The sequence below is a fragment of the Bacillus rossius genome, chromosome 3, assembly GCF_032445375.1.
Source record: "Bacillus rossius redtenbacheri isolate Brsri chromosome 3, Brsri_v3, whole genome shotgun sequence".
NCBI classification, from domain to species: Eukaryota; Metazoa; Arthropoda; class Insecta; order Phasmatodea; family Bacillidae; genus Bacillus; species Bacillus rossius.
Genome location: NC_086332.1, coordinates 51,269,022 through 51,293,715, shown reverse-complemented (window position 1 = coordinate 51,293,715; position 24,694 = coordinate 51,269,022). Strand labels below are relative to the sequence as shown.

At 37.9% G+C, this 24,694-nt stretch overlaps 1 protein-coding gene across 3 annotated transcripts in view; it reads right to left on the bottom strand.

Moving 5' to 3' along the window:
* LOC134530687 (galactose-3-O-sulfotransferase 4-like) overlaps positions 1-24,694 on the bottom strand; it is a 77,773-nt gene that overhangs the window by 24,392 nt on the left and 28,687 nt on the right. Inside the window, exon 1 of one of the 3 annotated variants that reach the window (XM_063365752.1) lies at positions 22,446-22,561. The exons of 1 other annotated variant lie outside the window; for it this stretch is intronic. In XM_063365752.1, coding sequence (XP_063221822.1) covers positions 22,446-22,470 — 25 coding nt within the window. In that variant the 5' untranslated portion in view covers positions 22,471-22,561. Of the gene's footprint in view, positions 1-3,661; positions 3,806-22,445; positions 22,562-24,694 lie in introns of those variants that run through there. One more of the 3 variants, XM_063365753.1, reaches the window with a different exon arrangement.

Here is a 24,694-nt window from a genome sequence, read left to right as displayed (position 1 = left end):
TGCGCGTGCAGTTTGGGTGTATCCATCAGTATCCATCAGTGCCTGAGAACACCGTGCACATTTGTACACACCTACCAACAGGTTTAACGAGAAATCAATCTCACACCTAAAGCAATACTGCCATAACTAAAAAACCTAGTGTTGAGATAATGGCCTTAGAGGATTATAATTTTCAATTGTATGTTTAATAATGAAAAAAAAGAACATTATACTTTTGAGGATAAGTGTATTATTGTCTCGGGTATAAATACTTCAATTGCTTTTATTGATTGCTGTTGAAAGCTACGTTTTCAATGGTGGTGCAGTTAATTTATAAAAATCTAAATGAAAAAAAAAATACTGTTATAGCATGAAGTGTGCCACGCAAAAAATCTTCATGAAGTCACACGGCCACAAATAAAAATTTGGATTTTCCTTAAGTACGATACACATTTTAAGTGCCACATCTGTAGATGTACACAGACATTGTGCGATAAAACCATAATACCATGTAGGTACTGTGTTGTAATGTGATTATGCGACACCTTAAAGAAACATTTTAAAGTGACACATGTCAAATAACAATTATATTTACTTGAAATTAAGCTGAAAACGTTTTTCATAAGTTAAGAGTGACGTTAAAAATAAATCTAAATATTTTTCAGTTGTGGCGGTAATTATTTGGGTGTGCAGTTTCGTTGCTGTTTATTAACCTCATGTAATTATTATGATTAGTCATAGAAATGTTGATACATACTACAAATCTAACGCTTGTTAAGTTTATTTATTATCAATTTAAATTTAAACCTTTGAAATCTTACTAATTCTTGGGACAAATTATTTGCTAGGGACAAATACATAAGGCTAAATTTATGTAATTAATGTTAGTTATGCCAGTCAAATTCTGTCACTGAAATAAGGGCTGCAGTGGCTTAGAACTCGGATCGTAAATTTCTCCCTAATTCTGATATGGTTTCAATTATCGATGGTTTAAAATCGGAATTTTAGCATTTGGGAAACGTCAGTGAACGTTGGGTTTTCTTGAGGTTCTTCCAGTTTCTCCGCCCATACATTCCGTCATTGCTTCATGTTAGTGATTCATTTAAGGTCATATTTAGGAGTGAAGAGCTTCTAAGGCCCATTCCTTAAGACCCTTGAATTAGGATGTCAACAGCACCCTAAGGATACAAAACGTATTTTCAATTCTACTGAAATATTCAGTATGAACTTTCTGATTTGCAGACAAACACGTTAAAATTATTTTGGCGCAAATGTTACCTCTTTCCAGATGAAAACTAACATGTCTCGTACAAACAATAAATTATTCCCTTGTTACTCGGCTATTGCGGCGTGGTAGTGGAGAACTTTGAATGTGAACATCTAGTCCAAAACATAACGTCATAGAACCCAAGCTTATTAGAAAGCTTGGAAACTTTAAATTGTTTTAACAAATGATCCTGGTAACTCCCAGACCATTGGAATACCACTAAGTGAAAACAACCGAGAGTAAATTAATTTAGGTATCAGCATTAGCTATTTTTATTTAGATTATGGTGATTATGATAACTTTCAGGGATTTAACAGTCATAAGAAACAAATCATTAGTTGTGGTTTTATCCTATATATTTTAAGGCATATAGTCTAATGTTGTATTTTAAACGGAGTTTTGATAAACATACTAGATTGAATGACACAAACAGTCATAGAATTTCAACCGGTAAAACAGAAAGAATCCACACTAAATATAAAGAAATTTTCGCTCCAAAAGTCAGCAATTAAAAGGATTGCAAGAAAAGATTTAATATTATTTGATTTTTACGAACGCAAAGTTATTAGGACCCCGTCAATCCCTCGAAACCTGGCATCGGTTTTGTACTCTCTGATTTAACAGCTCCTCAGTGGACGTGCGCGTTACGGCTATACGCTCATGTAGCGATAAAACCATATTGGCGATGGTTCACGCCAAATTTCCATTGAGGCTCGAATTATGAGCACCATTAAAGTATTGGGTAAACGTCATAATACTTGATCGTACAAAATGCGTCTTAAAAATCTAACTGCTTTAACCTTCCTGTGGTCATCCTGTTTACATTCTGGTTCCTGACATAAATAGGACAGCGACAGACATTTTAACCGATTTCCTTCTAAGAAAATCACCATCATAAACCAGACACAATATATGAGACAAGCGTGTTCTGTTATGTTCTCAGCTATCCAAGAGGTCTTTGTAGAAAATCAGTGAAGACAACTGTTTCGACGTCTCGTCCTGATAAGTCGTCGAGGAAACGATTTCCATACAAATGAGTCTTCGTGTGTTGTGAAACCCAGTCTGGTCGTTTGTGTCTGTTCCATCAGGCCAGTAACAGGTAGTCTCAATAACAGCGTCAAAACAGATCGATGTGGTGTAGTGGACACTGACTGTAATCTCGGTTCAGCCATTCCGATTTTGGTTTTCCATGGTTCCCAATAGATTTGCGTCGTTCAGTCACGGTAGCTTATTCCAGAAGAAGATTTTAAACTTATGACAGTTTCAAAATTGTTAATAATCATAATTGTGTGCTGCTGCGCTGTCATCGTATCGCCAGACGCAGCAGATACACACACGTAAATAGTAACGTCAAAAGTGGATCACACTTCAGTGCTTTAAAAATTACAACTATTGACATCGTTTATGTTTATAACAAAACTTCAAGACAAAAGTTCGTTTTATAATGTAATGTCCCTAAAGGGTATCGGATATTGAGTTCAAACTGCCCTATAGTTGGTATAGAGTTTGTTTTGTGTACAGTCAATGTATATAGTTTATTAGCACAATGCTTCAGAAAAAATAAAACAGAATTATTATTTAACGTTTTTTTTTAAATAAAAAAACTTTGCTGACATTCTGGCACATTGAGATTATCAGAATAGTGGAAAAACTGAATTATATATATTTATAAATTATGGACTAAAGTTAAAAAGGTTTTACGAAGACTACGTTCAAATTGTTGATTTAAAACTGTCTAACACAAGATTTCATGTTGAAAATTCATGCTAAGCCTTTTAAGGTTCTAAAATTTGTTAAATAAAACTTATTGAAAAACTAAATCCATAAACTATATATTTATATTATTTATTATGATTAAAACACCCGAAAAATAATAAATTATATATTATCAAAATAATTAAGGAAACTACCATATTTTGAGGGAGAGATTGGTATTAAAAAAAATAAACGAATTCAGTTTTAAACGCCATTGGCTTCACAACGACTTCTTTAAAGCCACAAACTTTAAGAATTCTATTAAATTATTTACTATGTTCGAACGGAGTCAAATTTTGAAAGTTAAAAGACAGGCATTATGTTGAAACGAAGATGGCGTGTTTCGGTTCCAACCCCTCCTCCTGGTCTAAATGCTCGCGATGCGAGGATATTTACAAAAATACAGTTTGTAAATAAACAAATGAAAATTTCATCAGTGCTGGTGTTTCGACACAATGAGACTATCGGAACTGTGGAAAAGTCAGAATTCTGATATATTTGTAGGTGATGTACTATAATTAATAATGTTGGCAGGCTTTCGCGGCCATTGTCTGAAGTAGCTTGGCTTGTGGGTTGTAATTCACCTGGTGAATTATTCGCCAAGGACGCGGCTACAACCCAGATGTCCTAGAGTAGAGAAGTTGCAGGAAGGGTACGTACAAAGGCGCGCAGAGCACAGGCGGGTCGCTCCGCGGCGAGAACCCCCCGAGAAGGCAGCGACAGGATCACTGCGGCGCGCTGCACGGTAGCAGTAAGGCCGCGCCTCCTTATCTCCCCGCAGCCCCGCCGCTGACGTCCCTGCCCGGCGGTGGATGTGGAGGGGGCGGCCCGTGTGCACTTGCGTGTGGCACGGGGACCTCGCTAGACGAGCCATTACCACGGTGCTCCCACAGAGTTTATGATTCAGCGCCATGTTCTGAGTCGTTATGGTACGCAAGTGTGCCATTACACCATTTCAATCAAGATAAACAGTGAAAACAATGACTGTAAAACATCGTCCCGATTACATTAATGACTACAATTGAACCTCTCCTAACAGGGTATGCAACGATCCAGGTACTTAATTATTTTATATTCAAGTTGAACACTGTTAGACTAGTAGACGTTTTGATTGGCCTAACTTTCACAAAATAAAATTATACTATGGTCGACATACTTTTATGTGATATTAGCTACCAAAGATACAATTAAAATGTTTTTGTGCAGTACCTATCGTTAAGCAGTATTAAATTTATTACAGAAAATTTTAGGTTTAGGGGCCTCTCCTGGTCAGGGGAATGATAAGGTCGACGCTCGCTGGTGCTTCCAGAGCGTTGTCACCTCTAAGCTCAAGGCTGTAGCCTGGTGCGCAGTCTTCTCGTCATGCATAGGGCAACTGAGATATTTCAGTGGTAACCATAACATTATATGGCGGAGAACTGATGATAAAAGGTGTAATGCAAGTCGCTTGAATGGTTTCAAGAATCTGTACCAGGTGTTACATGTCTAAATAATATTCTAAACCATTTTCACTCTTCTAAAAAATTATTTTAAAACGAAATACGGAAACAGATATACTAATCCACCCTTAGCGTATTTGTCAATACTTTTCTTAAACAGACTTAGTCTGATATGTTGAGTAGTTTCTAAATCGCGTGGTTTCTTCTGAAGCTCTTCTCACTGTGTGTGTGTGTGTGTGTGTGGGCACGGGTAGACGGTTCCTTAAAGGAAATGCTACTGAGTGCTTCATGACATGAATTGGATTTATCAAATAACATTAGTTGATGAAAAATAAAGAATTTAAATGTTAAAAAAGAAAGTACTGTACAAAGAGTATAGCCTCACCTTAAACCATTAGTTTTGTTATTTGCATTGTGACAGAAAACCGACACACTATAATCTCTCTCAATGCGTTACTAACGGAAATTTACAGCTGATAAAAAATTTAAACTTTGGGAGGCATAAATTTTCAGTAGATTTCTCCTTCAACAAATTGCTAACAACTGATGAACAAATTTTCATTGATTCCCTATAATTTTAATGACAATTCACAGAACGTGAATGGAACAGCTACACATAAAGTATGTGTGTTTTTTTTTGCTTAAAAATTAAAGCCTGCGCCAAAAATATTTGACAATGGCCTTGTGTATTTGACCAGCATATTTCCTCTACCCAAGTTGCACACAGCGGAAGGAGGAATATCGCACTTAGCTGCTCATCTGTTTGACCGTCTATTAGAACTAACGTGACACCGTTTGAGTAACGGCTCCCCTCGGTGGTTTGCTTATTATCGAGGTCTTCACGAGGTGGGCTTCGACGCAGCAGATTTATTTTCCTACGTTACGATTTGGACTCACAACGCTTAGGTCATAAACCTTCAGTCTCAGTCACCGATAAAACACATCATTGAGTTACTTTCACAAGTTGGTAACAAACAAGTATTTTGCTGACAACAATAAGGCGAAACTCTACTTGTCGTCAAATTAGTTAATGTCCAAAAACACCCTTAAGGACGTACGACTTCTACCAGAAGCAGAAACAGTTTTCTTGACAATATATATGTACCTCGGAGGCCTAAGACACCCTGTCCACTTTTGGACTAAATGCACTTTCAACCATGAACTTGACCACCGTTTGACGTACTTTATGTCAAAATTTGACATATTTTGGATAGAATATAGTTGAGTAAATAAGTGAGGCACTATTTAAAATTATTTTTGCTGCTCCCATAAAAAAAAGTTTTATGTGACATAGTGTCTTATGCCTCCGATGTACAGATATTAAAAATGAAACCATCAGATTTCTATGAACTGGACATATGAACCCCGCGATATTTTGTAATGACTGAAAGCTTTGTGCTGAACATACAGTCATTAGAAGACTTACTAGAAGTATTGGGAGAAGAATCGTACGTGGTCTATAGCAAGGAACAATCCCAGCATTTGCCTGGAATGACTGCGGGGAACCACAGAGTACCTGGACCAGAACCTTGTCACCTGCAATGCGAACACCGGGTTCGTTCGGAGTAATGTGTTTCAACGGAATAACAAGTGTCACTCATCGGTGGTTGAGTGACTCGCTCTTCGGCCCGCGAGCCGTGTTTCGCGCAGTTGCCCTCCGCACTCGCAGGGAAGCACTGCCCGACTGCTGAATACATTCAGATCAAACAAGATAGCACACTATAATTTATCGCATTAGATCATTCATGGGCGAAGTGCAGTCCTTCGGGCTAGCCAATCCGGCCCGCGACATGGTTTTGAAAACCCCTACAATTACACATAGGACAAAATGTATTTTCGCGTAGCTAGAATAGAATAACGGTTTTCTTCTCAGTAGGGTATTATTGCATCTAATATTAACTGAGTTCGCACGCAACCTCGCGTAGGTGTAGTGTCGTAGTGGATGTCTGTAGATCGGTGGCACGGAAATGGAGAGTGCAATGAGTGAGTGTGGCAGTGTTCACATTGGTGTCTTCACAGTGCCTGGCCTGTAGAGCGCTCGGTGTTGCTCGGCTGAGTTCGGAACGAATCGGGCGCCACCATTATGTATTTTCTCAAGGTCAGTGTAGTTAAGACAGTCACGTAATCAGTGTCAAGTCACCTCTGCGGCTGTGTGTCTGGCTTGTTTTTCTATAGTCTTGCTTTGTTAATAGTACTTTTTGACCATTTTTATCGTTACAAGTTAAAAACGTAAAGTTGAATCAGAATGTCGTGTTTTTAAAGATGAGTGGACTTGGAAATAATTTTTCACACCTATTAAGGGGTTTGTTCAATTATTTTCCGGCCCGCCTAGTTAATTTTTTTTATTTTATATGTCCCTCCTCTTAAAACGTTTGGCCATGTCTACATGCGCAAATATCGAAAATATTAGTATTGTTTTCAACCGCTATAAGTACGGACAATTTGCTTTCTATAGTGATAAAGACGCAGAGTAATAAAAAAAATATAGTTAAAAAAACTAAAGAAACATGCTTTTAAAGATTATCAAACTAAAAAGTTAAAAATAATTTTAAAATTTAATTTATGACAATAGTATATAAGCAATACTAGTATAAATGAGAAAAAAGCTTGAGGCACTTTGTGCCATATTTTTTGTATATTAAGCTCCCCATGCTTTTTTATCATTTATACTAGTATTGCATATATACTATTGTCCTAAATTAAATATTAAAATTATTTTTAACTTTTTAGTTTGATAATCTTTAAAAGCATGTTTCTTTAGTTTTTTAAACTATATTTATTTTTAACTTTTTAGTTTGATATTCTTTAAAAGCATGTTTTTTTAGTTTTTCAAACTATATTTATGTATAATTATCATAGGGAAATGAGTTACCGACACTACCTATTACCATCTGAGATAACTATTTGGAGTTGCAACGTCACAAAGAAATGATAAAGTCTCTCCGAATCATTTACAGTTAGATGTATGGATATAATCTTAGAATTTACTGGAATTTTTTTTTTTTTTTTTCGGCGTGGCCGGGAGTAGAACCCACAATCGCTGAATCCGAAAGCTGACGTCACAGAAGGCGCGCGCCTTAGACCGCTCGGCTAACGAACGTAATGAAATTGGTGGGACATTTTACAGTGCTGAGCCACTCACTCTTAGTCGAAAGAGTTACAGACGGACAGACAAACAAACATACAGGTGAAGCTAATATAAAGCATGTAAAAAATATTGACATTTTCCGATCGCGCATTGTACTACAAGTTTATAAAATCCATCTAACAAGCATAACACATTATGGCGTGTGGATCGTAGAGTTGTGACATAATTTGAAAAATGTTCAATTCGTCAAATTATATCAGTCGAAAGATGTCTAACCTATTTTTTATTGACGTGACAACGTCTAATAAATCGATGAACGCCGGCTGCACGCACGAAAAAGTGTCCCGTAACGCACATTGTCCCACTACGAATGTGTCCCGTTACTCATTGTACTCATGCGCCGTATCTCTCTTCCACTCGATTGGAACAACAATCGATTTGACTTTTCAATCATGTTTTCTTCGTTTGAATTATTAATATAATATAATTTAACGATCGTCCACCGATTTTCAGCACAATCGGTACGGTTATTTAAAAGTAATGTTGAATTTTCAAATAGGCCTACGTTTTTAACGAACAATAGTGTTTTACAGTTACACATAATAATTCAAATTACACCCGGGATCTTTTGCACAATGTTTTAAAAAATATTGTAACACATTATAAATAAGTTTGGTGTATTTGGGATGCGTATTTTTTATAAAATCGTATTATAAAAACGAAATAATATTATTCCCCTACGGTGCTTCTATCTACGGTGACGGATGCGAACCGAACGAATCGTGCTCTCTATCAGCTGCCGCGGGAACCAGGCACTGTTTATCGCGATGGGCGTTATTATTAATGAATTATAAATAAAATTTCGTGCCGGGGGCCACAATTTGATATCATTTTGAGCACTGGAAGACATAAAAACATAAAATATTCTCGACGAATTTTAATCTGTGGTTTTCATTGCTTATTACAACAACAATTTCGGCAATAAAGGTTAATTATTCTTGCATTTTAAAAATCTGATTACTAGTATAATTTCAAGTTTTATTCTTTTATTATTAAAAAAGTAGCATCTGTCGGCGAGTGCAGTACTAATATGTTATGTTAGATATTTGATTACAGTTTATTTATATGAAAACTTGTTCATAATTATATTTAAACGAAAAGTTAATGTGGTTTTGATTGCTTATTACAACAACAATTTTGGCAATAAAGGTTAATTATTCTTGCATTTTAAATATCTGATTACTAGTATAATTTCAAGTATTTATTCTTTTATTATTGAAAAAAATTAGCATATGTCGGTGAGTGCAGTAATAATAGGTTATGTTACAATTGACTAAAAAATTATGGTGATTCATATAATTGATGATAGATATTTGATTACAGTTTATTTATATGAAACTTGTTCATAATTATATATAAACTTTATAGCTAAACGCCAGTTTTTAAAATTAATTACAAGTCATCTACACGTGAACTGTTTCGTCGACTGTTTATAAAGTGAAGTGAAAAGTTAATGTGGTTTTCATTGCTTATTACAACAACAATTTCGTCAATAAAGGTTAATTATTCTTGCATTTTAAAAATCTGGTTATTAGTATAATTTCAAGTATTTATTCTTTTATTATTAAAATAAAATGATTCAATTTTATTCATAAAAGTATGCAGTCATTTCATCAATGTTGCGTTATGACGTTGTCACGTTAAACTATCGTCCGTAAACCAACTTTACAGACAACCAATTTTTTTTACTACATTTTAATTTGTACTAGTAAGGCAGCTTTTTTGCATTATAGCGGTTCAAAAAAACTTAGTTTTTACCCACCCCAGTAGCTATGTCTTATCACAAACTAAAATAAAAGTATAAATTCTGGGGAATAAGAGTAACGGTTGGTTTTTGTTGATACTAAAAAGAATTTACAGAATACAAATTTGCCCGCATTATTATTATGTTAATCACTATTAATTTAATTACTAAAAGCTTGACCACCCCTGCCTTGGGACCTAGGGTGAAGTCCTGTAGTTTCCTTGCGACCACGACCATCGAGAACTAAGTGACACGAATTTTGTGGTAAGGGTCAAGTGTTGGTTTCTAACCCCCGGTGCTTTCAACATTCGTAAACACAGTTGATCTAAATGGTTTGGAGCATTTTACAATTGTATAGATCCCGTTGTACAAAGCCACCAAGCATTATCATTATCATGTAAAACTGTACGTTAATTTTTTTATAGCAGTCTCAAATCTTTTTTTCTTATGCTCTTGGAAAGGCGCTTGCAATGGGAATTCGTAACTCGTAATTTAATGCCGATGTGTTTTATCGGAGTACTTTTCTTTTCTTCTTCTCACTGCGTTCTTTCACTGCTAAATACTCGGTATTCCAGACCGTATCCGTCCATAATAACCTCGATGTCAACGAGACGTTGAACATAATTAGTTAATCATTTAATTTAAAGCCACGAATGCCGTTTTCGAAATTCGAGAGATACGTTGAAAGCTGTATTCAAGGCAGATCTGACAGTAGCTTCACAATATGTGAGCTTCACCACTCAGCTCGTGCACACAAGGGCGGTAGGTGCCTTGTTATTGGGCGTAGCAGTTTTAAAAAACCCGTCGTTGGCTTTTCTGCGCATGGGCCGCCATGTTGCAGCCTCGTCCGGTAGAAACGCAAGCAGAGACAAGGTCATCGCTTCGAGGTGGGGTGACAAAAATGTTCGGGCCGTTCGGGTACTTCCGTGAAAAGTCGCAGTCACTGGATCTTCGAATTTAAACAAGCTAAATTCAGTGTATATAAATTTAGTGTAGTGATATTATTAACTGAATATAAAAAGCCTAAAACGCGGTTTACTTTTCGTATTTGTTTAACATTTTAGACCAAAAACTAAAGTAAACTGACTAACTCACACGTTTAGTATGACGGACTTCCAAAAAAAATTATATTTTGATTTACTAAAGTTATGGGCTGGCTAGATTGTATTTGTATTCCATCAAATAGTTGATGTTTGTTTTATTTGAAAGAATATGACAATAAGATAAAATTTTAAAGCCAAATTTGAAATAATTAAAAAAGAAGGAAAGTTACTTTTAGAAAAATCTCTTTAGGCAATATAAAAAAAGACACAGTTAATGTGTATTGCAAATAGTTAAAATGTTGGCGAAAATTTTTATTTTACCGTACCTCCACCATGGTACCTAAGTATCAAAATTGCGGACCTTTGTTTAATAAAATTATTACTTGAGTCCAATACGCGATATGACCGCTTAAATCATAAAAAAAGGTTTAAAATATATAGTACTTACAGTAATGAATAATATATATTGGATGTATTAAACGTGTACGGAGAAGTGAGCGAGTACCATTTAGCCACGCGTGTAGTTGTGGTGTAGCTCCTACGTCATGCGGATGTGACCGACGCCAGCAAGACTACGCGGTGTTCCTGGACCTCTAGCGAGACGGCGGGGCGGGGCAGGAAGTGCTGTCGTCGCGATCACCCGAGTCGGCCGTTTCCTGCCGACTGGACACCGCGCGCTCGCGTGTTCCCGAACCCCCGTCGCGTCTTCCGCCGTCAGCCGGTGCCGTAGACGTAGTGTATACGGTACCAACAGTTCTTGCCTACAACAAGGCTTCACAGTTAAGCCGGTGACACACTAAAGCGTTTCTGAAGCTGCGGCTAAAACCTCCACGGCATTTTTTTTGCTGGATATTCTTTCCACTGCCATTCTTTGCACTTAAATTCATCGAAATCAATCGTGTAAATAATTGATCCAGAAGAAATCGCCGAGTAGACACTGGCAAACGCATCGGTTCAATCGTATAGTGTGACACCGGCCTTGCCTCGAGAATATCTTCAAGCGATACAAATTGAACACCCATTCCGGAAGCTCGTGAAAAGGAAAGACTATATTTTATTGGGATGCCTTTTTTTTTTTTTTTTTACCAATAACCCTTTCAGTCTCGAGAATATCCGGGGCCGGAATAAAAAAAAAACACCATTTTGTGGTATTTCGTACATTTTCACGATTTTATGGTATTTTAAATGTCAGTGAACTAACCTAACGTTCATTTAAGTTACGATCACCTAGACGTGTGAAAATCTATCCTACCGAAAGAAAAGAACAATTATGTTGAAATTTTAATTAATGTACTTTTTACTTTAAATGGAAGATGCATGAAAATAGATTATTTGCGCGGATGATTCGGGGTTAGTGAATATTAAGTTTCCCTCTTGAGTTCCAAAACCTTTTTCCCCAAAAAAACCTTTATTGTTCAAGAGTCTAACTATCAGAAGACAATCATTGAATTGGCGCGGAAGGGGAGTGGTGTTCTAGACATACCGCCTCCGTCCTTGAACCAGGATTCCCGAAAGCCAGTATCGCTAAAGGTGCTTATATACCCATCGTAACGTAATCCCGTTGCGTAACAGGTTTTGGGCGTGCGCATCGCACTCATTATACGCGTGACAAACAGGTGACGCAGTTTCCTGTCGAACTGGACCTCTCAGCTCACACAGAGACCCGATGAGCGAGGTTTCGGCTCGGACGCACTTCATCACTTTCTCCATTGAATATATTATATATATATATTATATATATTATATATATTATATATATATATAAACACACACACACACACAATGCTTTCCCTGAAGTAACGGAGGGATGCCGACGAGTGGCGGGACGCTGTGTCATCCGTGTCACACGGACGTGTCCGCGACGGGGTTGCAGACCCCCACGTCCAAGCCACGTTGCGCACGCGTGGATGCGGCTCAAGTCGCGGGCTTGAGACCAGTCCACGGCATGACTGAACTTCATGAGCACAGGGTAAGAGTACCTAGGTACTAAGTAGAGTGAGTTTCATTCAACTTGAATCAATTCAAATATACGTTGATATAGCCAGTTGCACTGTACTACAAGTTTCAGCTCTTCTTATTTTTACGTTTCATAACATTAAAAATGTTTCATATACGTAATAGCCATCAATGCAAAAAAAAGCTGTGCAAGGTATTTTTTTTATATCATGGAAATTATTTAGTTTAAAAGTTGACATATTTAATGCAGTATCCCATAAAATTGGTGGGGAGGAGTTTTATATATATATATATATATATATAAAACTGCATTAAATATGTAAACTTTTAAACTAAATAATTTCCATGATATAAAAATACCTTGCACAGCTAGATATATATAGATATATACAGGTGGAATTCTATTAAAAATTTAAAAAAAATAAAAAATGGTTAAGATATTATAAACATACAATGTCTTCATCCACCAAATAAAATACGTGTAGACTTGGAGTTTTACTGATGCTCCAATAGCAGAAATCAGGACGCCGAGCAGTTTCAGAATGTGATTGCATTCGTTTTAATTTATTTTTAATATTCGAGACAAATGTTTTGGTGGCACAGTCAACTTCACGCCCTAAGGATTCAGAGAGAATTTTCATCAAGATACAAATTTTGATGTTCCCCACCAGCCTACGGACTGATTATTATCGATTATAGTAGTATAGGAATGACGGAGCTGGCGCAGGCGCCAGGCGCTGGATTGAAGATTGTCGGTCCGCCATATTGGATTGTGACGTCACGGCGGCCATCTTGGAGGAGTGTAACTGGACATAGCGTAACGGGACAAGTTTGACCTTGAATTTGATCCTCAAAATTTTCCAAAATTGGGCAAAAATTGCCCAAAATTCCTCATAAATCGCCAAAATTTACATTTTTTTGAAAAAAATTTCCGCCAAAAAATCTCAAAAAATTCCTCAATTCAAAAATCAGGATTTCGAAAATCCTCAAAAGTCGTTTTGCCCTAGAAAAAACCCAAATTCCTAAAAGCGGCTTAAAACTCCTAAGAGCTAGCCGCTCTAAGCCGCCGAGGTCATGACCTTGAAAACTAGGATGCCATGGCAGCCATATTGGACGATGACGTCACCGTTGCAATTTCCGTTACGGCCGCCATCTTTAACTTTTTTATTTATTATCCGATTTCAATGAAAAAATTTTTAAAATTTATTAAAAAATCCATTTAATAAAATTTTAATAAAAAATATTTAAAAAATATACTTTTACGACACGGAGTTCGGAGTCCTCGGTTCGAACCCGGTGAGGCCAAAAAAAAATTAAAAATGACGACCGATCCTCCTCCCGTGGTGACTTTTGGCAGACTGACTCCCACCACTTTTCTTAAAGCATATATATATCGTCACCTAGTATGACGTCATGTCCGCCATCTTGTCTTCGATGCTGGAAGCCATCATCATCATTGTATCGTCGACGAGAGTGCGCTGACACCATGTTAGTTTAGTTCGTATCCGCTAGAGTGCAGTAATCATTTATTATTACTGTGACACCCGCCATCTTGAAATATGGCCGCCATCTTGAAAATCCGTAATTATTTAGCTAGAAATTCGGGAAAAATTCCAAAATTCATTAAATAAATCACTCATTAACTTACATATTGATTCGATCCGCTCCAGTCCTTGGTTCGATCCCTGAATGATGCAAAACATTTAATTTTATATAAAAAATAATAATTTCAATAAACCATGTTCAAAATTCTTAAAGAGACTTTAAATCCTCTACTACCATCATCCTATCAGACACCAAGACCACCATATTGGAAATTCGTAATTGTAATGCTAGAGATTCGGGAAAAAGTTCAAAATTCATTAAATAAATTTGTAATCTATATACTGATTGATTAGATCGACTAAGGTCCTTGGTTCGACCCCTGGCCGATACAAAACAACTTTAATTTTAAAAAAGTACCAGAAAAGTGTAAGGTTCGAGAAATAAAACACCTCAAAGTCTTTTACAAACATAATATTTATTACACAATTTCTATCCTACTACAGAATCACTTGCGAAAGCCAACAACAATCTTATAAACATTTAGCCCTACATAGACGTGCAACGACTACTTCTTAGCTCCAAATGGCTCCCAAAGCTCCAACAGCCTTCAAATGCTTAACACAGCTCCAAATGGCTCCAAATGCTCCAAACGGCTCCAAATGCTCCAAATGTCTCCAGCAGCTCCAAATGCTTGACAGCTCCAAATGCTTCAAAAGGCTCCAAATGCTCCAACAGCTCCAAAAAAAGGCTCCAAATGCACCAATAGCCTCCAAATGCTTAACACAGCTCCAAATGGCTCCAAATGCTCCAAACGGCCTCCAAATGCTTGACAGCCTCCAAATGCTTAACACAGCTCTAAATGGCTCCAAATGCTCCAAACGGCCTCCAAATTCTTGACAGCTCCAAATGTCTCCAGCAGCTCCAAATGCTCCAACAGCTCCAAAAAAAGGCTCCAAATGCTCCAACAGCCTCCAAATGCTTAACACAGCTCCAAATGGCTCCAAATGCTTGACAGCTCCAAATGCATAACACAGCTCCAAATGGCTCCAAATGCTCCAAACGGCCTCCAAATGCTTGACAGCTCCAAATGTCTCCAGCAGCTCCAAATGCTCCAACAGCTCCAAAAAAAGGCTCCAAAAGCTCCAACAGCCTCCAAATGCTTGACAGCTCCAAATGTTTCCAGCAGCTCCAAATGCTCCAAATGCCTGACAGCTCCAAATGCTTCAAAAGGCTCCAAATGCTCCAAATGCTCCAAACGGCCTCCAAATGCTCCACCAGCTCAAACAGCCTCCAAATGCTTGACAGCTCCAAATGTTTCCAGCAGCTCCAAATGCTCCAAATGGCTCCAACAGCCTCCAAATGCTTAACACAGCTCTAAATGGCTCCAACAGCTCCAAAAGACTCCAAATGCTTCAAAAGGCTCCAATTGCTCCAAGAGCTCCATCTTCAATTGGTTCCAACTGATTCCTATTACTTTTATCGAACTTGGCATGATTACTAACATGTCTTTATCAGTATACATTTTGACTGGCAGTGGTAACGTTTTTTTACACCTTTAAGTTATAAGTTTTATTTAGAAATCAGATTTCGATAAATGATAGCTTCCATCTGGAAAGAAAATATATTAATTTATCTTCAAGTTTATACACATACATTTAATTTAATCCATTATTGTATGTAGCCAGCTTCCCTCAGTTCTTTGAGTATGAAGGATATTTCTTTAATGTTCGAATAGTTTCCTGCACAAAGCGATCCATGTAGTAGTCGTAGCCTGTTAACCAATATGTTAGGATCTTCCCATGAGCTATAATCAATCTCTTCTGCTGCCTTCATCATCCTTGCATGTTTATAATAAATATTATCTCTGGTGTTTATCGTTTTAACACCAACCACAAGGTCACTTTCGTCATCTTGCCAGTGATTATCACAAGCTTGATCAGGATAATTTATTTTATTACGTCGTTTCCATCGTTTTGGTCTCAAACCACCATCACAGTCTTCGCTCTTGCATGCTTTTGGTGCTTCAGTACAGTACTCAATCATGTCAGCCTCAGATGTGTCACCACAATCTTCAATCATGCCAGCTTCTGATGTGTCACCACAGTCTTCAATCATGTCAGCACCACAAACTTGATCAGGATAATTTATTTTATTACGTCGTTTCCATCGTTTTGGTCTCAGACTGCCATCACAGTCTTCGATCTTGCCTGCTTTAGGTGTTTCAGTACAGTACTCAATCATGTCAGCCTCAGATGTGTCACCACAATCTTCAATCATGCCAGCCTCAGATGATTCATCAAAGTCTTCGACCTTGTAAGCTTCAGGTGGTTCTCCATCTTTCACATTTTCATGGAGACGACTAGATATTGGAGTAAATATATTTTCATTTCTAATGTGGTTACAACTTCCTTCGTTTGTTTTAAATTTTAAATTATTATCTTGATCTAGATCAGTAATTTTAGCATTAGCTTTTTCGCCTTCGTTCCTCTTCCGCGATGTTGTAGCCCAGTCTTCGTTATCTTTATTCATCTTAATTGTACAGGTCTTGTAATGGCTATCCAAGTAATATCTTCTACCAAAGGATTTCTGACACTGACTGCAATGAAATGGTTTTTGACAAGGACCCAAATTACACTCGCTTCTCTCATGTCGTTTAGCATTCTTTCTCAAGGTAAACACCTTGCTACAGTATCTACAGTGATGACGTTTTGATACAGCAACAAATCCCGTTTCAGGATTCATATTAGTTATTGAGACTAATGCCAGATGCAAACTAAGAGTTTTAAATTAGATATATTACTTAAATAGAATTTTTTAATTATTTCATCAGCGAGAATTAATTTATCTCATTCAAAGGTACTTGTTGCAAGTAGTTCTGCTTTTCAACAACAGATGTCGCCACATGTTACTTGCAGGTAAATAATATTTAGTTCTTTTATGCGGGATGCGGGATTCTCACTAACGATCGCAAAAGAAGGATGGCTTCGCTAGACTCCAAGGAGAAGGAAGTTCGTCCATCCTGTTAGTGCTTCTTAGATTTCTCAGAGATTATTTGACTGAGTAATGATATTTTTTTTTTTAAATTTCCACCTGATAAAAATATTACAAGTGCTGATTTATTGGCAGAATTTCAATAATTAAATGCGACTTTGAATAAAAAATGACATGACTCATTAAGTAAAAAATTCTTCATGCAGAGATCGATTCCTCATCAGTAACCAGAAGCACTCGGAGAAAACCATCAGATGTCTAGTCAGGAATAATCAGAAGCACCCAGAGAAAACCATCAAAATATTGTCAAGAATAATCAGGAGCACACGGAGAAAACTACCATAATATTGTCAAGAATAAACGGGAGCACACGGAGAAATCCACCATAATATTGACAAGAATAATCAGGAGCACACGGAGAAAACCACTGCAAGTTTTCTTTGATATCATAAAATTTCAGGAAAAAAATAATACTAAAAATAAAAATAAATTAATAAAAAATTTAAAAAAAATAAAATAAAAAAAATACATAAATATATTCTGCTAGCTTGTGAACTTCTCATTGTTGAACAAAGATAGAGTTCTAGTACAAGCCAGAATTTTATGTATTTTTTTTATTTTATTTTTTTTTAAATTTTTTATTAATTTATTTTTATTTTTAGTATTATTTTTTTCCTGAAATTTTATGATATCAAAGAAAACTTGCGGTGGTTTTCTCCGTGTGCTCCTGATTATTCTTGTCAATATTATGGTGGATTTCTCCGTGTGCTCCCGTTTATTCTTGACAATATTATGGTAGTTTTCTCCGTGTGCTCCTGATTATTCTTGACAATATTTTGATGGTTTTCTCTGGGTGCTTCTGATTATTCCTGACTAGACATCTGATGGTTCTCTCCGAGTGCTTCTGGTTACTGATGAGGAATCGATCTCTGCATGAAGAATTTTTTACTTAATGAGTCATGTCATTTTTTATTCAAGGTCGCATTTAATTATTGAAATTCTGCCAATAAATCAGCACTTGTAATATTTTTATCAGGTGGAAATTTAAAAAAAAAAAATATCATTACTCAGTCAAATAATCTCTGAGAAATCTAAGAAGCACTAACAGGATGGACGAACTTCCTTCTCCTTGGAGTCTAGCGAAGCCATCCTTCTTTTGCGATCGTTAGTGAGAATCCCGCATCCCGCATAAAAGAACTAAATATTATTTACCTGCAAGTAACATGTGGCGACATCTGTTGTTGAAAAGCAGAACTACTTGCAACAAGTACCTTTGAATGAGATAAATTAATTCTCGCTGATGAAATAATTAAAAAATTCTATTTAAGTAATATATCTAATTTAAAACTCTTAGTTTGCATCTGGCATTAGTCTCAATAACTAATATGAATCCTGAAACGGGATTTGTTGCTGTATCAAAACGTCATCACTGTAGATACTGTAGCAAGGTGTTTACCTTGAGAAAGAATGCTAAACGACATGAGAGAAGCGAGTGTAATTTGGGTCCTTGTCAAAAACCATTTCATTGCAGTCAGTGTCAGAAATCCTTTGGTAGAAGATATTACTTGGATAGCCATTACAAGACCTGTACAATTAAGATGAATAAAGATAACGAAGACTGGGCTACAACATCGCGGAAGAGGAACGAAGGCGAAAAAGCTAATGCTAAAATTACTGATCTAGATCAAGATAATAATTTAAAATTTAAAACAAACGAAGGAAGTTGTAACCACATTAGAAATGAAAATATATTTACTCCAATATCTAGTCGTCTCCATGAAAATGTGAAAGATGGAGAACCACCTGAAGCTTACAAGGTCGAAGACTTTGATGAATCATCTGAGGCTGGCATGATTGAAGATTGTGGTGACACATCTGAGGCTGACATGATTGAGTACTGTACTGAAACACCTAAAGCAGGCAAGATCGAAGACTGTGATGGCAGTCTGAGACCAAAACGATGGAAACGACGTAATAAAATAAATTATCCTGATCAAGTTTGTGGTGCTGACATGATTGAAGACTGTGGTGACACATCAGAAGCTGGCATGATTGAAGATTGTGGTGACACATCTGAGGCTGACATGATTGAGTACTGTACTGAAGCACCAAAAGCATGCAAGAGCGAAGACTGTGATGGTGGTTTGAGACCAAAACGATGGAAACGACGTAATAAAATAAATTATCCTGATCAAGCTTGTGATAATCACTGGCAAGATGACGAAAGTGACCTTGTGGTTGGTGTTAAAACGATAAACACCAGAGATAATATTTATTATAAGCATGCAAGGATGATGAAGGCAGCAGAAGAGATTGATTATACCTCATGGGAAGATCCTAACATATTGGTTAACAGGCTACGACTACTACATGGATCGCTTTGTGCAGGAAACTATTCGAACATTAAAGAAATATCCTTCATACTCAAAGAACTGAGGGAAGCTGGCTACATACAATAATGGATTAAATTAAATGTATGTGTATAAACTTGAAGATAAATTAATATATTTTCTTTCCAGATGGAAGCTATCATTTATCGAAATCTGATTTCTAAATAAAACTTATAACTTAAAGGTGTAAAAAAACGTTACCACTGCCAGTCAAAATGTATACTGATAAAGACATGTTAGTAATCATGCCAAGTTCGATAAAAGTAATAGGAATCAGTTGGAACCAATTGAAGATGGAGCTCTTGGAGCAATTGGAGCCTTTTGAAGCATTTGGAGTCTTTTGGAGCTGTTGGAGCCATTTAGAGCTGTGTTAAGCATTTGGAGGCTGTTGGAGCCATTTGGAGCATTTGGAGCTGCTGGAAACATTTGGAGCTGTCAAGCATTTGGAGGCTGTTGGAGCTGGTGGAGCATTTAGAGGCTGTTTGGAGCATTTGGAGCATTTGGAGCCTTTTGAAGCATTTGGAGCTGTCAGGCATTTGGAGCATTTGGAGCTGCTGGAAACATTTGGAGCTGTCAAGCATTTGGAGGCTGTTGGAGCTTTTGGAGCCTTTTTTTGGAGCTGTTGGAGCATTTGGAGCTGCTGGAGACATTTGGAGCTGTCAAGCATTTGGAGGCCGTTTGGAGCATTTGGAGCCATTTGGAGCTGTGTTATGCATTTGGAGCTGTCAAGCATTTGGAGCCATTTGGAGCTGTGTTAAGCATTTGGAGGCTGTTGGAGCATTTGGAGCCTTTTTTTGGAGCTGTTGGAGCATTTGGAGCTGCTGGAGACATTTGGAGCTGTCAAGAATTTGGAGGCCGTTTGGAGCATTTGGAGCCATTTAGAGCTGTGTTAAGCATTTGGAGGCTGTCAAGCATTTGGAGGCCGTTTGGAGCATTTGGAGCCATTTGGAGCTGTGTTAAGCATTTGGAGGCTATTGGTGCATTTGGAGCCTTTTTTTGGAGCTGTTGGAGCATTTGGAGCCTTTTGAAGCATTTGGAGCTGTCAAGCATTTGGAGCTGCTGGAGACATTTGGAGCATTTGGAGCCGTTTGGAGCATTTGGAGCCATTTGGAGCTGTGTTAAGCATTTGAAGGCTGTTGGAGCTTTGGGAGCCATTTGGAGCTAAGAAGTAGTCGTTGCACGTCTATGTAGGGCTAAATGTTTATAAGATTGTTGTTGGCTTTCGCAAGTGATTCTGTAGTAGGATAGAAATTGTGTAATAAATATTATGTTTGTAAAAGACTTTGAGGTGTTTTATTTCTCGAACCTTACACTTTTCTGGTACTTTTTTAAAATTAAAGTTGTTTTGTATCGGCCAGGGGTCGAACCAAGGACCTTAGTCGATCTAATCAATCAGTATATAGATTACAAATTTATTTAATGAATTTTGAACTTTTTCCCGAATCTCTAGCATTACAATTACGAATTTCCAATATGGTGGTCTTGGTGTCTGATAGGATGATGGTAGTAGAGGATTTAAAGTCTCTTTAAGAATTTTGAACATGGTTTATTGAAATTATTATTTTTTATATAAAATTAAATGTTTTGCATCATTCAGGGATCGAACCAAGGACTGGAGCGGATCGAATCAATATGTAAGTTAATGAGTGATTTATTTAATGAATTTTGGAATTTTTCCCGAATTTCTAGCTAAATAATTACGGATTTTCAAGATGGCGGCCATATTTCAAGATGGCGGGTGTCACAGTAATAATAAATGATTACTGCACTCTAGCGGATACGAACTAAACTAACATGGTGTCAGCGCACTCTCGTCGACGATACAATGATGATGATGGCTTCCAGCATCGAAGACAAGATGGCGGACATGACGTCATACTAGGTGACGATATATATATGCTTTAAGAAAAGTGGTGGGAGTCAGTCTGCCAAAAGTCACCACGGGAGGAGGATCGGTCGTCATTTTTAATTTTTTTTTGGCCTCACCGGGTTCGAACCGAGGACTCCGAACTCCGTGTCGTAAAAGTATATTTTTTAAATATTTTTTATTAAAATTTTATTAAATGGATTTTTTAATAAATTTTAAAAATTTTTTCATTGAAATCGGATAATAAATAAAAAAGTTAAAGATGGCGGCCGTAACGGAAATTGCAACGGTGACGTCATCGTCCAATATGGCTGCCATGGCATCCTAGTTTTCAAGGTCATGACCTCGGCGGCTTAGAGCGGCTAGCTCTTAGGAGTTTTAAGCCGCTTTTAGGAATTTGGGTTTTTTCTAGGGCAAAACGACTTTTGAGGATTTTCGAAATCCTGATTTTTGAATTGAGGAATTTTTTGAGATTTTTTGGCGGAAATTTTTTTCAAAAAAATGTAAATTTTGGCGATTTATGAGGAATTTTGGGCAATTTTTGCCCAATTTTGGAAAATTTTGAGGATCAAATTCAAGGTCAAACTTGTCCCGTTACGCTATGTCCAGTTACACTCCTCCAAGATGGCCGCCGTGACGTCACAATCCAATATGGCGGACCGACAATCTTCAATCCAGCGCCTGGCGCCTGCGCCAGCTCTGTCATTCCTATACTACTGATTATTGCTCCAGAAAGAATATAATGTTTATGTCAGTCTTTGGTGATGAAATAACTGGCTATCAGATATTTTTAGACGTTTAGCACACAATTTATCGACTTAAAGAAAGGCGGTGCTAAAAAGACTATCTTAGTTTCTGGAAGCTACATAAAATAAATAAACTGAGAACTAAAATCAACACATCAGACGAAATCAAAAGACCAAACTACTACACAATCCAAGTGACAACTGCGAGGGGGATAGGGGACAGATTGTTACGACCTAAGACCGGCATATTCACGGTCCCCTCCCACATATGCACCCTATCAGGGTTCGGTGGGAGAAATTTCCAGTTCGTTTATACATTCCAGAGCAATAAACTTAAACAGATCTGCTACGGATCACTCCCTCTTTTAGATCGGGAAGGCATTAGAGCTTCGACAATGACCAGCGGCTAGGGCCACCATTCCAGCATAGTCACCGCCTCAGCCCCGTACCTCGCTCAGCTAACCAGACAGTTGGGGGGGGGGGGGGATAGGTGACAATGGTAATAACATCCCTTGACAGCTCTTCCCTGTCGCGACCCGTGCCTGACCCATGCCGGGAGAGAACGATCCACGTACCTGTGCCGACCAGAGCGAGCCGCATGTCGCCGGGGTCGAAGCGTCTGGTCCGGGTCCCCCGGCCGCGCGACTGCCCCGCTCCACCGAGTCGCTGGCGTCAGCTCCCCCCACCACGCCGCCCAGGTGCTAACTCCGCGCGAACCCGAGCGACTGCGTGCCCCGGATACGGCGACGCCGCGCGCCGAGCGAGATTACAGCAGCAGGAAGGGCGAGTGGTTGGTGGGGGGGGGGGGGGGCAGATAGAATCAGGAAATCCTCCGCCCAACTCCGCTCTCACGCTCACGCACATGCCCTCTATGCCCCATTGTTTAGGGGACGATTTCCTCCGCGTTCACAGCTGACCTGTGTTGTGTGTGTGGCAACCACGCCGACGACTTCCCTATTAATGACGGCTGGCTCCCCCTCCTATTTTCCCGAACCAAACTCCCCCCCCCCCATTTCTCATCATCCCTTGCCCTGCACGTGAGGGAGGGTAAAGGTCGTCGCATCAGTAGGCTAATCGCATTGTGGCTTGTTCTCCTGCATCAAACAAACGCCGAAATCTGAGTAGGGGATGGCGTACGATTAGAGAAATGTAGCTCAATGGAAATACGTACAGCCTTGCAGCTACTAACTGGTTAATCGGCAAAATGCACTAAGATTAATTTATACACATTAAAAATAATGTTATTCTGTCACTTAACTATTAATTACGAAGTGAAAATGAATAACAATGACATATCTTCATCAGTATTTAGGGATTTTTTTTGTTGCAAATTTGAATATAACTAGCTAATGTCAGAACACCCCCCCCCCTTTTTTTTCTTCCATGCTTGGATTTTAATATACTGTAGATTATTCTATTCTCTAATTTGGTGAAGGTGGACCTAGCGAAGTGATATTCCAATAACGTCTTAAGCAAATTGAGGTGCAGTATCAAATGCAGTGAAGGAGACAGTATTTTTTTTTCGATGAGAGGAGAAGAGAACTTTGAAAAAAAAAAAAGTTAAAATTTATACACTTGAATTTAAAAAAAATACATTACCATTGACACTAAGGCACTGGGAGTCTAAAAAAGTATCCAAATGTGACGCAGCTTCCAACATAGTTAACATTGCAGGTTGTAACAGGTAACTATGATAACCTAAAATAGCATATTGCCTTCGCGCATATTCTGCATGATTTTTTCCTAACTGCGTAGTCACTGACAATACACACCCTACCAGTTTTCTTTCCTCTTAAATTGACTTCGTGATGTTGGCTTAGTTAGCATTGAAGTAGTTATTTTCTTTCCCCTAATGTCTCGTAGATCGAGATCATTAGGGTCGGTTAACTCAACAACACGGTTCAAGGAAACTAGCAAGGAATCAGCCATGGCCTAGTAAGGTACCATTCTAAGCGTTTTCTTGGAGTGATTTCGGAACAGCATGGGTCACCGAAATCAGAGTGATCACACAAGGATTCAAACCCCGCATAATATCAAATGCAAGTCCAGTGCCTTCTTTTTTTTTCAATGATGAGAGGCACTCTGGCAAATTCGACAGTCACCAGCAACCATCCCTCCTTTTTAATGCTGTATTTTTTTATGTAAGAATCGTTGTGCGCTTGTAGTAGTTGTGGTAAGTGTTGGAGTATGGGTAAGCACCAAGGAGACGATTAGGACAACATAAGTTATAACCATGTCTTACCCCGGGATTCGAACCCAGAGCCCCCGCACCGAAACCCGGTGTATGGCCTACTTCGCTACGCAGGCCGACTCACGGCACTACCTCGCTCCATGAAAGTAGTTCCTGCGTAACTACTGTACCGTTTCTTCAAACTAGCATATTTTATCCTTATCAAACGCAGCTGTGTTATAGTTGCGAGTAAAAAAAAAAACATCCCCATGGAGTGCTAACAATTTAAAATTCCGGTCTTTCAAACAAAATTTTTTAGAATACTTTAAAAAATTAGATATAAATCTTGATAAAATTCCGAGACTACTATTTGGACTAAACTGACTTTCTTACAAATTTATAAACCATAATTACTATAAAAGTAAGTGTAACATTTTTTAAATAATATCACATTTGTGGTAATATATGTAGCATATATGAGTAATAATTATTAATAAAACATTAATATCTTAAATAACAAATTTTTTACATGGATTAATTAAATTTAGTTTTGGCTTAACTGCGACCAAACTAGCTGTTTCTTAGGTAAGATTCACACACGTGCCTGAGATAGGCGACGTAACTTTGAATACATGTTTATCATGCTTAGTTTTT